Source organism: Heterodontus francisci, chromosome 27 (genome assembly GCF_036365525.1).
Source record: "Heterodontus francisci isolate sHetFra1 chromosome 27, sHetFra1.hap1, whole genome shotgun sequence".
Lineage (NCBI taxonomy): Eukaryota > Metazoa > Chordata > Chondrichthyes > Heterodontiformes > Heterodontidae > Heterodontus > Heterodontus francisci.
In genome coordinates this window covers 44,842,006-44,855,968 of record NC_090397.1, presented here as the reverse complement: position 1 = coordinate 44,855,968, position 13,963 = coordinate 44,842,006, and the positions used below count along the sequence as shown (strand labels likewise).

Here is a 13,963-nt window from a genome sequence, read left to right as displayed (position 1 = left end):
AAATCAAAAGGTCTGAAAATTAGTGGCCAAAGACAAAAAAGTCTGATTTTATTTTGACAAGGAAACATGTAATTATAGCACTGTTACTGATCTGTAATGAATGTAAATGCTTCCAGGCCAGTTCAAATGTGTAGAAACATTTATTTTCCCTTTGTTTACCTTCAATTACCATCAAGATGGCGAACCAATAAAATCACCAAAGTGACCTCAGCATTCCAACATTTCAGCATTTGATACAGTTAGTACATCATGTAATTATGAAAGATGAAGTAAATTTTAAACACCAGAACGTGACCTTGAAAACCTTTTCGTAAATCTGTGCTTGTTCATTCGTTTGTTGTCACCATAACCTTAGTGGGGCCGTTGGCATCAGCTTGCTTCTTCTATGGCTTTTCGCAAGCCTCCCTCAGTCCACGACTCAATGTCATCCACCCATCCGATTTTTCCTCCTCCATTAGTTTTTGCCCTCAATTTCTCCTTCAATTATTGCCAAGACAAAGCTGTCGGATCTTAATTTCCAATATTTGCACTTGGCTATCTTTCTCTCTCTCTAACTGTACTTCGCAATTATTTTGATTCTTGAACTTCTATTCTTGATCTAACCCACTCATTTGTCTTTCTGTCCATCCACCTGATTCTGAGCATCCGCCGCCATACATACATTAGTCCAACTCTCACATCCATAGAATGCAACACTCCACACTAGAGACTGTATTAGATGTTTTCTCAACTTCATACTGATGCTTTTGGACTTCCAGATGCTACTTAAGCCACTGGTCACACCACTTGCTGTAGTTAATCTAACCTGGATTTCATTTTTGGTTGTAATTTTGGTGTTTATCATTGAATCAAGATATTTGAATTTGTCCACTGCCTCTATCTCCACGCTTCTAATTTGACTTTGCCACTGCCATTTAGAGCCATAATGTTGGTCTTTGCCTCATTCATGTTCAGTCCAAAAGATTCACTAGGCTGAATTTTACCAGCCCCCCTACTTGGGGGGTTGGGGGAGGGGTGGTGGCGGTCATGGTGGGGAGGCCCGGAAAATACTTCTGGGGGAGGCCCACCACAGGCCTTGACACCAGGAAGGCCCCATTGCATTTTACTGGTGGCGGCCAGGCCTCAGGGTGCCCCCCCCAACGGGCCGCTCGACGGTGGAGCATTCATTTAAATTTATAAATAAATTTAAACACATTCAAAAGCACTACCTTGTCCTGATGGATGCCCCACGTCAATATTCCGGCCGGTATTGAGGTGAGTTGCCGGGACTCCCGCGCCTTTGGATTTCTGTTTGTAGATCCACGGCATAACACAGGTGGGCGGGGGGTGAGTGAAGTTTTCAGGGTGAGGTTGGGGGTGCAGGGAGAACTATTCTTATTGGTTGTGGGGATGATGGGAAGAGGTTGAGGGTCAAAGGTGCTGAAGTTCAGGGGGGAAAGTTCGGAATAGTAAAAAGTGTTTTTTTGGGGAGGATAGGTCAATTTATTTATTGAGTACTCAGCGGGGGTCGGGGGGTTTGGTGGGAGAGGGCATTCAAAGTAAATTAAAATATTATTGCAAGTTTTATAACAACGGGACCTTTAAAAATTTATATTAAACTGAAGGGCTTGAAGCCCTTTAAAAATGGTGCCGGCGTCTGCATGGTGGCATGGAGTGCCCGCCCCCACTGATGTAGATGGGGGAATTCCGCCCTCCTCCATGTTAATGAGCTGCCACGTGAAATTTTGCGGTGGCTCTGTGGCGCACGTCTTGTGCCTGCGCCGCGCACATTTTGAAGCTCGCCGCCATTCAAATTCAGTCCACGGTGTCTTTTGACTAGGTCTGCCATAGTCTCTAGCTGTTCCTTTGTTCTGACTATGAGTGTGGTGTCATCTGCATACCTGAGATTCCATATGCTACAACCTCCTATGTTGCAGCCACATCTCTCTGGTAACTCGTTTCCTGCACCATCTTCATTACCTTCTTTCCCACTGCATTAAACAGCATAGGTGACACAAGACACCCCTGCCTGACTCCCTTCTCAAAACTGTAATTGGTTTGTACGCTCATCACCAACTCTGCTGATTTGTGAAGCATTTCTGTATAGTTTTTGTATTAGCCACACAAGACGTTTGGGTAAACCAAAGTCTAGAAGTGTCTTCCATAGAGCATCATGCTGGACAGGGTCGAAAGCTCAGGCATAGTCTATGGACATGAGCCAAAGCTGGGCTTCCTTTTTTCCCCCTTTTTTTAATTTTTGTTGAGGTGGCCTTTATTCCTCAGGTCCCCTTTGTATACATTTTAAAATAACTTTATTAAAAAACAGATAAATAAAACAAATACTAAAATTAAAACAGCATTGTCCGCATCGATGCTGCACTCCAGCCCCTGTGGTGCCCACCGGTCACGGAAGGCCTCAAGCGTGCCGGCTGACACCGCATGCTCCTTCTCCAGGAGCACCCAGGCGCGAACATAACCTCAGAAGAGGGGCAGGCAATCAGGGAGGACGAACCCCCTGAAGGCCCGCAGCCGAGACGTGTGAATTGACAACTTGGCCCGGCCCAGGAGCAGACCGGTGAGATCCTCCTCCCGGCTCATGCCCCTCCGCACCAGGTGCCCAAAGATCAGGAGCAAGGGGCTGAAGTGCAACCAAAACTTGAGGAGCAGCTCCTTCAAATACGCAAACAGGGTCTGCAACCTCACACACTCCATATATACATGGGACACTGACTCGTCCAGGCCGCAGAAATTACAGGCGGCCTGGGAGTTCGTAAAAGCCTATTGCACGGGACTGCCCTGTGCAGCACCTCCACCCCAGGTCCCAGATGTAAAGGGGGAGGACTCCCGTGTAGAGGCCTCCACCGGCGTTTCCCCTCGCCGCCAGATGGCAATGCGGACCACCAGGGCATCTCCAGTCGGCTGACGAGGGCGAGGAAGTGGCGAGCATGCAGGAGCAACCCGTACAAGAAACCCCTCCGCACTGTTTGGAATGGCACGGAGGGCATTTCCGAGAGGTGGCTCGGGTTGTGCAGGACTGGCTCTCGAGGAGGGTTTCGGGGCCTGGGTCCGATGAGCAGTTCCGACAGAGCGGGGGTCAGCTCGGCTGGGAGCAATCTGCGCTCCCGAACCCCCTCGTCACCCGCAATGAAGGCGTCCCAGGGGCTGCGGCTATTCCTCCGCCCGTCGGTCTGTCCCTGGAGTCGGCCGCCCGGACAGCCGAGGCGCTGTCCTCTGCCAGCGAGGGAGCGCCCTGACTGGAGGCGACCATGTTCCAGACTCTGAATAGATCCCGGTAAAAGACAGGCGACTCCCTCAGTGAGGCACAGATAACGTTCTCTGCCGGGAGCTGCGTGTCGTCTTGAAGGCAGTCCCCCTGGCGGAAAAATACATCGCCAGCACACACCATCTGGGAGGACACTCGACATACAGGTATCTCTGCAGGGTCCGAAGGCGGAGAGTCGCAGCCTGGGTGCAGACGCACACCAGCAACTGGCCGCCCTCCTCGATCGGGAGACTCAGGACCACAGCAGAGACCCAGTGTTTCCTCTTGCCCCAGAAGAAATCGATGAGCTTCCTCTGAATCTTGGTGGCAAATGCAGGGGGCGGAGTCAAAGTTGCCAATTGGTACCACAGCATCGAGGCCACCAGTTGGTTTGTGACCAGCGCTCAGCCCCTGTAGGAAAGCACTTAGAGCAGTCCTGTCCAGCGCCCCAGCTGAATGGTGACTTTCGCATCTAACTCCTTCCTGCTGGTTTGTCAGCCAGGCTTCCTCAGTGGGGCTAAGGTGGACTCCCAGATAGAGGGGGTGCGTGGTGCTCCACGCATGAGGTGTTAACTCCTCAGGTAGGGAGTCCACCCAACACTGACCCACCAGGAGTCCGGAACATTTCTCCCAATTGATCCTTGCGGAGGACGCAGCAGAAAAGGTCTGCTGGCAGTCACGCATCCTCCGCAAGTCAACGGGATCTGTGACCGTGAGGAGCATGTCATTGGCATAAGCCGAGAGGATGAACTGCATGGCCGGCCCGTGCAGAGCCAATCCCGTCAACCTCCTGCAAAGCGGGCACAGGAACGGATCCACGCAGATGGTATGCAATTGACCGGACATAGGGCATCCCTGATGCACTCCTCTCCCAAAGCGAAAGGGCGCCGTCAAGGACCCGTTAACTTTGACCAGACACTCTGCGGTGGTGTATAAAAGTCAGACCCGGGCCACAAAATGCGGTCAAGCTGGTCTTCCTCCATGAGATTTCTGAGCATAGCATCAGTTGCAGTTCCTGGAATGAAGCCAAACTGCCACTTCTCTGTTCACACAAGAGAGTGACTTTACCTGATGACATCAAGTAGTAATTTAGATGCATGACTTTAGCTGAGAGCTAACGTACAATGTTTTGGACAGTCCTGTGTACCTGCTATCTTGGGCATTGTGACCATCAGATTAGACTATTGCAAACCCATTCACCTGTGTTACCATTCCTGAAAGCTTCCTTTGCTTCTTCAGCTCTTTCACTCAGCCAGTTGTTTTTGGCTTTTATGCAGGTTTTCTTCACATCAGCACACAATTTGAGGTATTTACTACTTTAGTACAGATTTGTGCTAAAGTTTTACAAATGCTGCTAATTGACTGGCTAGGTTTTCCCTTTAGCTGATGAATGCAGAGCTATAACATCTGCCTTTCTAGCTTTCTTAGCAGTAACCTTCATAACTGCTTTAGCAGAGCATTTTGTCGCAAATTTCTGGTGTGTGATTTCTAGCCTTTTTCTCTGTTCTTTTACTTTTCTCCCCTGATGTTTTTCGTGAGCATAGATCTTGTGGGCTTCTTGCATGCACTTCATCAACTTGCCAATTACAGAATCACTAGTCTTGTGTCTTCTTTTCAATTACTCCAAACTTGACATCAGTTTGGATGACACTGTATGTGCTAACATTCATCCAGGTAGACCCTGAGTCAATGATATTAGGCCAGGTGCTGAAAGAACCTTCAACCATAGGTCCATGGAACCAGCTAATCAAAGCAAATACAAGTCTACAGAGAGTGTTGAACTTGCTCCCCTTTCGTACATCATTCCATCATAAATCTTCCTTTTTCTATGGGGGCAAGTTTTTGTATGGAATTGTCTGACCACCAGATTGAAGCTCTGAAGTTCTCCCTGTCCCCGTCCCCATTCCACTCTCCCCCACCCCCCGCAAACACCCACACTGTACCCCATCCAACTAGCCCCCCCATACACACTGCACCCCATACAAGTACACACACTCAGATTACCCTATTCACAGCCACTCACACAAAGAGACACTGTAGCCCACCCAACTACCTTACCACCCCACACCATACACTCTGACACACAGTTTCCCATTCAACTCCCCACCCCCTCACATATGCATACACTGTACCCCATCCAACACCCCTTTTACACGCACACACTGTACCCCACCCAACTACACAGTAAATGGCCAACCCTTAGGAGTATTGACAGGCAGAGAGATCTGGGTGTACAGGTCCACAGGTCACTGAAAGTGGCAAAGCAGATGGATAAGGTAGTCAAGAAGGCATATGGCATGCTTGCCTTCATCGGTCGGGGCATAGAGTATAAAAATTGGCAAGTCATGCTGCAGCTGTACAGAACTTTAGTTAGGCCACACTTCGAATATTGTGTGCAATTCTGGTCACCACACTACCAGAAGGACGTGGAGGCTTTGGAGAGGGTACAGAAGAGGTTTACCAGGATGTTGCCTGGTCTGGAGGGCATTACCTATGAGGAGAGGTTGGATAAACTCGGATTGTTTTCACTGGAATGACGGGGGTAGAGGGGCGACATGATAGAGGTTTACAAAGTTATGAGTGGCATGGACCGAGTGGATAGTCAGAAGCTTTTTCCCATGGTGGAAAAGTCAGTTACTAGGGGACATAGGTTTACGGTGCGAGGGGCAAAGTTTAGAGGGGATGTGCGAGGCAAGTTCTTTACATAAAGGGTGGTGAGTGCCTGGAACTTGCTGCCGGGGGTGGTGGTGGAAGCAGGTACAATAGCGACGTTTAAGAGGCACCTTGACAAATACATGAATAGGATGGGAATAGAGGGATACGGACCCCGGAAGTGCAGAAGGTTTTAGTTTAGACAGGCATCAAGATCGGTGCAGACTTGGAGGGCCGAATGGCCTGTTCCTGTGCTGTACTGTTCTTTGTTCTACCCTTTCACACACATATATTGTACCCCATGCAACTCACCCCCCCCCCCCAACACACACTGTACTCCATCCAACTCCCCTTTCACATGCACACACTGTACCCCATCCAACCACAATCCTCAGTGCAGTGGCAAACACTCCCACACCTTCACTTCCCTGTCTGGTGAAAGCCAGCGAGCCACTGGTGGGGAGGGGAGAGCAGTTAAGATTTTTACTAAGGCAGTTGCGGGGGACAGGGTCAAATAAGCATCATCAGTATAGGGGATGGTGGGAAGGGGTGAACTTTCAACTTTGCATAGTCTGGGCTGGGGGCGGGGGAAGACAAAATTCAAAGTTAAGTATTTTGGGGGGTGAGAAGAAGGCAAATACTTACCGTAATTTTTATTGGGAGTTGGAAAGGGTCGTTACAATTTTATTTTGTAAAGTTTTGGGGGGTGGGGGGAATGGGTCACTTTACAAATTCAAATTTGCTAAGCTGTCCTTTAGAAATGGCGCCAATGTCTGTGCACAGGTAACCGACACCATTGCTGGCGACGGACAGCTTATCCCCTCCACGTGATTGGGGGGTGGGGCGCCATCCCACCTATTTAAATGAGCCGCCATGTGGGCGATCACGGTGGCTGTTCGGCATGCTATTTTTGAGCTTGCTGCGGGAGAAATGGCGGGCTCTTAAAATCCAGCCCGCTGTACCCCATCCAACTCCCCACCCGTTCACATACATACTGTACCCCATCCAACTCCCCACCCATTCACACACACACTGTACCCCATCCAACCTCCCCCCAAAGTATAACCCATCCAACTCTCCCCCATACACACTGTACCCCATCCAACTTCCCCACCCACACACACTGTACCCCATTCAACCCACCCCCCCACACACACTGTACCCATGCAACTTCCCCCACACACACTGTTACCTCATCCAACCCTTCACACACACACATCCAACTCCCCACCTATCAACTCACCCCCACCCCCATACACTGGACCCCATCCAACACCCCACCCTTTCACAAACACGACTATACCCCATCCAACTCCCCTTACACACACACACACACACACACACACACACACAGAGTACCCCATCCAACTCCCTCACACACACTGTACCCCATCCCACCCCCCCACTTTTCACACACATTGTACCCCATCCACCTTCCCTTTCTCTCACACATACACACAAATATATATATAAAATATATATATATATATATATATATACACATACACACACGCAAAGTACCCCAGTAAATCTGATCTTTTAAGGTCAGAAAGGGAATAGTCAATGGTGGATTTCCGAAACCTTAATGCCTGAAATCCATTATTTGGCGGAAATTTCTCATCCTTGATTGTTGGAGGTGAGGGTAGTGGGGGCAGAGGAGAGGGATTTAAGAAGACAGTTTGCACTAGAGGAACGAAGCCGGTGGTTATATTTGCATTGGTCAACTGCCTGATAAGTTTGTGTGTGGCTGACTGAGACACCCTCATAATGTCCCCTGTGGCAGCCTGGAACGATCAAGAGGTGTAAAAGTTGAGAGCGTTGGTTACTTTCACTGCCACTGGCATGATCACAAGGTCGGGAGATATTCCTCTAGGAGGCTGCAGTGGTCCGCAACCATCTAACTTGACAACTGGAGCTTCCTGAATTGCTGCTCTACAGATAAGTCAAGGAAACTGAGTTTCTGTCTGTACCAGTGAGGTGATTAAGGCCTTCTGTGTGCATGTTCCCTCTATTTCTGCCTTCGCTGTGGTCCTCCTGCAACTCCTTCCTCAGCACACCCTTAATGCTAGTCCTTCTGTACTTCAGTAGGCTGCAGGTAGAGCAGAGCAGCACCCATAATCAGACTCTTGTTTCCTTTACCAAAGTGTATCAAAAGAACAACCCAAAGCCAGCAGTGATCACAGAATCACAGCCCACAATGCATTGAAGGGGCAACTGTAAATGCAGCAGCTTTTTTTAGATTGAGCCCCCTTGGTACAGCACACTTAGCAGTTACCATCCAATCCCATGAGGGTCCTTCTGGCAGCTGCGCCTATGTGAAGCATGGGCTGCACTTGTTAAAAATAAATTGAAATTCTAATTGCCGCATAGGACCCTGATTTACATGTGTTCATGAGCCTCCTCCTGCAATTCTACAACAGGAGACTCATCAACCTCAATACTCACTGTTATTAATACCATGGCAGCTGGAATTGCCACTTCATTTTTTAACCACTTGACTGACCTGTTCTGCCTGTTGCAGGTGTGCACAGGTGTTTGGGGGTTAAAATGTAGGCCATTGGAATCTCTGAGACATGGGTTAATATACAACCCACATTTGTGCTGCCAGGGCTTTGTCTGAAATAAATTTGGACAAACAAATCAGTTGGGTGCAGGTCCACAGCACAAAACTATCCATAATTTGGCACTAACTCAGCAGTCTCAATAAAGATGGTTAATGCAAGAAATTGTTTATGATGAGGCTTTTTATGAGGGTGGAGTAGAAAGAGAACAGATAATGTAGCTTTACTCTGTATCTGGTTACATAAAAAGACTTTCCCTAACTGGAATTAATATCCCTCACTGTGATAAGCACAAATAATTCTGTACTGAACAGTGAACAACAACAACTTATATTTATATGGCACCTTTAATGAAATAGAAACATAAACCACCTAATCCCACCAGGGTTCCCCTGGCAACCATGCTGACCTGCATGAAACACACACTGCAAAATTAAAATTCTCTTCCACCCTTTGATTTGTACTACACATTTCACTGGAGCATTTGATAACTGCATCTAATAAGTGTTGTGTTTTTCTAATTTAGACAGGCTGTCAAAGCAGTAACCAATGTTCAGCAACTGGAGTACAATGATGAAAATCCACCAATATGGTTTGGGTATGATAACCAAGGGAATGATCTAGTCACCACCAACGGGGAAGATGGAAAGACACAAAAGGCTTAATGATTAAATTGCTATGCATGTTAGAAATCCACCTACATATATATATAAAACATTTTTAATTTAATAATTTGTAGACAGAAACTTTAAGTATGACTTATTGATTACTTGGGCAGTAAAAAATAAATTTCACAATGAAAAGTCCAAGATAGTGCTGTATTTACTGTTATGGGAAGACCCGACTGATTTAAAGATAACAAAATCATCTTAAATAGCATACATGTAAAATATTATAATTAAAGCTGTGTTAATAGTCAAGTAAGTTTCTAACATTTAACCCTGATATTTGTTTCTTTGTAACATGTAAAGAAACAAAATAGTACACTAGCCCTTCAGTTATAATGTAATGACCATTGCAAAAAAATGTGCATACTCTACAATATTCATTACTTTGAGAGTTCAATAGATAACGGTTAGAACGGGGGCAGGAGTGATGAAAGATAATGAAAGATTTCTGGATACAGTAACCAACTGTGTATGAAAAGCATTCATTTAAAACTTATGAAAAGGTTGAACATTATGGATTTCAAATAGTGGGACTTTTATTTTTAGAATTATGTGTGCACATAAGTTAGAATTCAAAATGTGCAACACAGGTTTTTCTACATCACTTATTGAGCCACTAAGGTAGTTCTAGTATTGAAACATTCAAAAACTATATTGCTGTAACTCTGTTTTCTAAGTATTGCTTAAATCAGTTTTGAAAAGATTTGTTTGAACTACTTTTTGGATATACACATTTCAAAACAAACTGACAAATAAAGGACATGAATTATTCAATAACATGGTTTTCTTACTAAATTTCATTCCTGTTTTTCTGATTTAAAAGCATGCAATGAAAATAAAGAAATACTTGCATTTTTATACAGCACCTTTCATGATCTCAGGATGTCACTTTACAACCACTAATCAAATACGTAGTGTCTATCGTAAATTTTAACAGATTGAAGTAATCATTTCCTTTTCAGTAGATACACAAGTTCAAGGCTCAAAAGATGCCAATATTAAAATTGGATCTTAATACATACTTTATAGCTGTATTGTATAGTACAGTGGAACCTGTAAATTCAGGAGTCCGAAGGGATCTATATGGTGTCCTTATTTTCAAAATGGTCATTGCATGTACAATAAACTGAATAAGCCAAATACCGCAGAATTGGCTGTATCTCCTGCAGCGTTCCTTCTTTCTTTTTGGACTCCCTGGAAATTATGCCTAATTCTGGAGCCCCACCAGTGGGATTAGATTACAGTTCTGTTTTTTGTTCATTGTGGTTCACAGTTCATTGCCATCCTGGAGCCCTTTTCCATTGAAGGAGGGAAGTCATGATCCTGGGATCTGCTGCTATCTGCAGCCTGTACAGGACAAAATGACACCTATAGGACCAGAATGCCTGGAAGATCCTAGCCAAACTGGAGTGCTTAATGGCTTGCAGACCCCTGTCTAGAACCTCCCCCGCCCCCCACCCCCTCTCCTCTGTGTGCTGCTGCTCCTAATGTTTGAAGTTTTCGGGGTGGTGGGTAGGGGCTGTTAACAGCACTCCAGCGTATGACGCACTGGTGGCATAAGAGTTGATCCTCGAATTGCAGCTTTACATTTTCCTGCTTTTGCCAGCTGCCCGTGGGTTGAATGCTTGGCTTGATTCGTGCATGGTGGCCGTTGCTCACAGGCTGACTGGAATTTTCCTCCTCCAAGGTCGCTTTCACATTCTGCACTTAGGCTCCTCTGCTCTGCACTTAATACCATTTTAAATTAGTTCATACCTGATAATATTTGACAGGAATGGGGAAAAAAATGGATTCCACTACTTGAAGGTGGATGGCACACTGCCCAACAGGCTGAAGCTTGAAGGACTTTGTGGTGAGGGTTGCCAACTCTGGCTGGAGACATTCCTGGGGGTTTTATCACATGATGCTCTGACCATATAACATCTGATCATGTGATACACAATCCCATGACGATTACAAATGTTACTGCATTACCTTAGAGGTTAGGTCCCCTGTACTTTGCTCATTTCGTGCCAGCAACTGCTGTACGAGAAGTTCCAAGAACCAGGAGGCTTTCTGTGAGCCCTGAATGCTGGCGTGCTCTCTCTGATCCTTTCATAGTTCTCTTTTTCAGATATTTATCCCCTTCCCCTTACTATTTAATATTACTCTATGTCAGTTGCCACATATAGTGAAGGATCCCACAGTTTAATAGCCCTCAGTTAAACAGCCATCCTTCTCCTCCCTTCTCCCATTATTCTTGCACTTTACTGGCTGTTCCTACATCAGTGTTACTCCCAGTACATGTTGTTACTGCTGCTCCTGGCTCTGCAAATGCTGAAGGTGCCCACATCCCATTCTCCAAACCCTTATCCTGCTTTAGCCTCAATCTCTCGACTCCTCGTCCCATTCCCTTTCCAACGTCCCCTTCGCTCCCCAAAACCCCAATCTCCATCTCTCCAAGTCCCATTCCAGTTTCTATCTCTTCCCACTGCCGAGTTCACAGATACCCAGATTTCAGACCCTCTCCTGATTGTCAACATTCGCAATTTCCAACTCTGCAGCCCACTCCTGTCAGCGTCCCAAATGGTTGTGGTTCTCTGCCACAGTATCTGGGTGACATCACAGAGCAGGGGAGGGGGCACTAACCGCTGAGAAAAATTTAATGTGATGATTACTACGTACATTATCTCCAAAGAAAATCCAATGATCTCCCAGGCAACACCCTCCATTTCCTACAGATTGCAGGATGGCAAATGTAACCCCACTATTTAAAAAAAGGAGGGAGAGAAAAAACAGGGAACTACAGAACAGTGAGCCTTACATCAGTAGTGGGGAAAATACTAGAGTCTATTATAAAGGATGTGATAGCAGAACATTTGGAAAGCATAAAGATTGGGCAAAGTCAGCGTGGGTTCACGAAAGGGAAATCATGCTTAACAAATCTACTGGAGTTTTCTGAGGATGTAATGAGTAGAATAGATAAGGGAGCACCAGTAGATGTGGTGTATTTGGATTTTCAGAAAGCTTTTGATAAGATCCCACATAAGAGGTAGTGTGCAAAATTAAAGCACATGGGATTGGGGGTAATATACTGGCATGGATTGAGAATTGGTTGACAGACAGGAAACAGAGAGTAAGAATAAACAGGTCTTTTTCTGGGTGGCAGCCAGTGACTAGTGGGGTACCACAGGGATCAGTGCTTAGGCCCAGCTATTCACACTATATATTAATGTGAGGGAACTAAATGTCCATTTCCAAGTTTGCAGACGACACAAAGCTGGGGGGGAAAGTGAGCTGTGAGGAGGATGCAAAGAGGTTCCAATGTGATTTGGACAAGTTGGGTGAGTGGGCAAGTTCATGGCAGATGCAGTATAACGTTGATAAATGTGAGGTTATCCACTTGGTGTAAAAACAGATAGGCAGATTATCTGAATGGTGATAGACTGGGAAAGGGGGAGGTGCAACAAGACCTGGGTGTCCTTGAGCACCAGTCATTGAAAGCAAGCATTCAGGTGCAGCAAGCAATTAGAAAGGCGAATGGTATGTTGGGCTTCATTGCAAGAGGATTTGAGTACAGGAGCAAGGATGTCTTACTGCAGTTATACAGGGCCTTGGTGAGACCACATCTGGAGTATTGTGTGCAGTTTTGGTCTCCTTATCTGAGGAAGGATGTTCTTGCCATGGAGGGAGTGCAAAGAAGACTTACATCAATCCTGCCATCCCAGGAATCAGACTAGTATGAGGAGAAATTGGGTCGACTAGGCCTATATTCACTAGAGTTTAGAGGGGGATCTCATAGAAACCTATAAAATTCTAACAGGACTAGACAGGCTAGATGTTCTCGCTGGCTGGGGAGTCCAGAACCAAGGGTCACAGTCTCAGGATACACCAGGGGTACACCATTTAGAACCAAGATGAGGAGAAATCTCTTCACTCAGAGGATGGTGAACCTGTGGAATTCTCTATCGCAGAAGGCAGTGGAGGCCAAATCATTAAATATATTCAAGGAGGAGATAGATATATTTCTTAATGCCAAAGGGATCAAAGGATATGGGGAAAAAGTGGGAACGGGGTACTGAATTAGACGATCAACCATGATCTTTTTTTAATGGCAGAGCAGGCCCAAAGGGCCGAGCGGCCTACTCCTGCTCCTATTGCTATGTTTCTATATTTCAGGACAGTACCAGTAAATCCAAGAGGGTTGGAAAACGTATGCTGGTGCAGTTCCCGGCCTTTATGGTTTGGGGAGATCTTTACCCAGCATCCATAGCAGCAGAGAAATACCTCTACCCCTGGAAAACCATACAAGTGTTCAATCCCAGTGATAGAGCAGTTTCTCTGCTGCTATGGATGCTGGGTAAAGAATTCACCATTTCACAGAAGGCATTTTTTTTCCACTCGTTACTGTTTCGCACTGACCAGTGTTTTAAGTTGCAGACGGACTTGGTGCATTGAAGGCTGTTCGAAGTTCATAATTTGCAAGTATCCATGGTTTCAAGGTGCAGCCTTATCGATTACAATATCAGTTATTTGGGACAGTCAATAATTGTTCATTTTTTGCAGGTGTCCGTTTTTTGGGATGTCCCATTTGTATCAGTTTCACTGCAATTCGAACACATTCTTCATTTATTTACTAGTGCTTAACCTAAGTGATATCTGTAGCTTTTGTAAAAGATCAAACAAGCTTACAGCAACATAAATTTTAATAATGATTCAGCAATTTGGCAACAGTAGTTCTTTAACAGTATTTGTAGTACATATTTATTACAGCAAGTTATTAAAATTATGGTATAGGTCCAAAATTGTGACTATACAAAAAAGATGACTGTGACCAAAGCATTCACTAAACAATATCAGCG

General features: G+C 45.8%; 1 protein-coding gene across 1 annotated transcript in view; it reads left to right on the top strand.

The window, feature by feature from the left end:
- Positions 1-9,284, top strand: part of fbxl13 (F-box and leucine-rich repeat protein 13) — a 447,713-nt gene extending 438,429 nt beyond the window's left edge. Inside the window, exon 22 of the mRNA XM_068059249.1 lies at positions 8,981-9,284. Within this exon, the coding sequence (XP_067915350.1) occupies positions 8,981-9,119 (139 nt within the window). The 3' untranslated portion in view covers positions 9,120-9,284. The remainder of the gene's footprint in view (positions 1-8,980) is intronic.
- Positions 9,285-13,963: the final 4,679 nt, after the last annotated feature.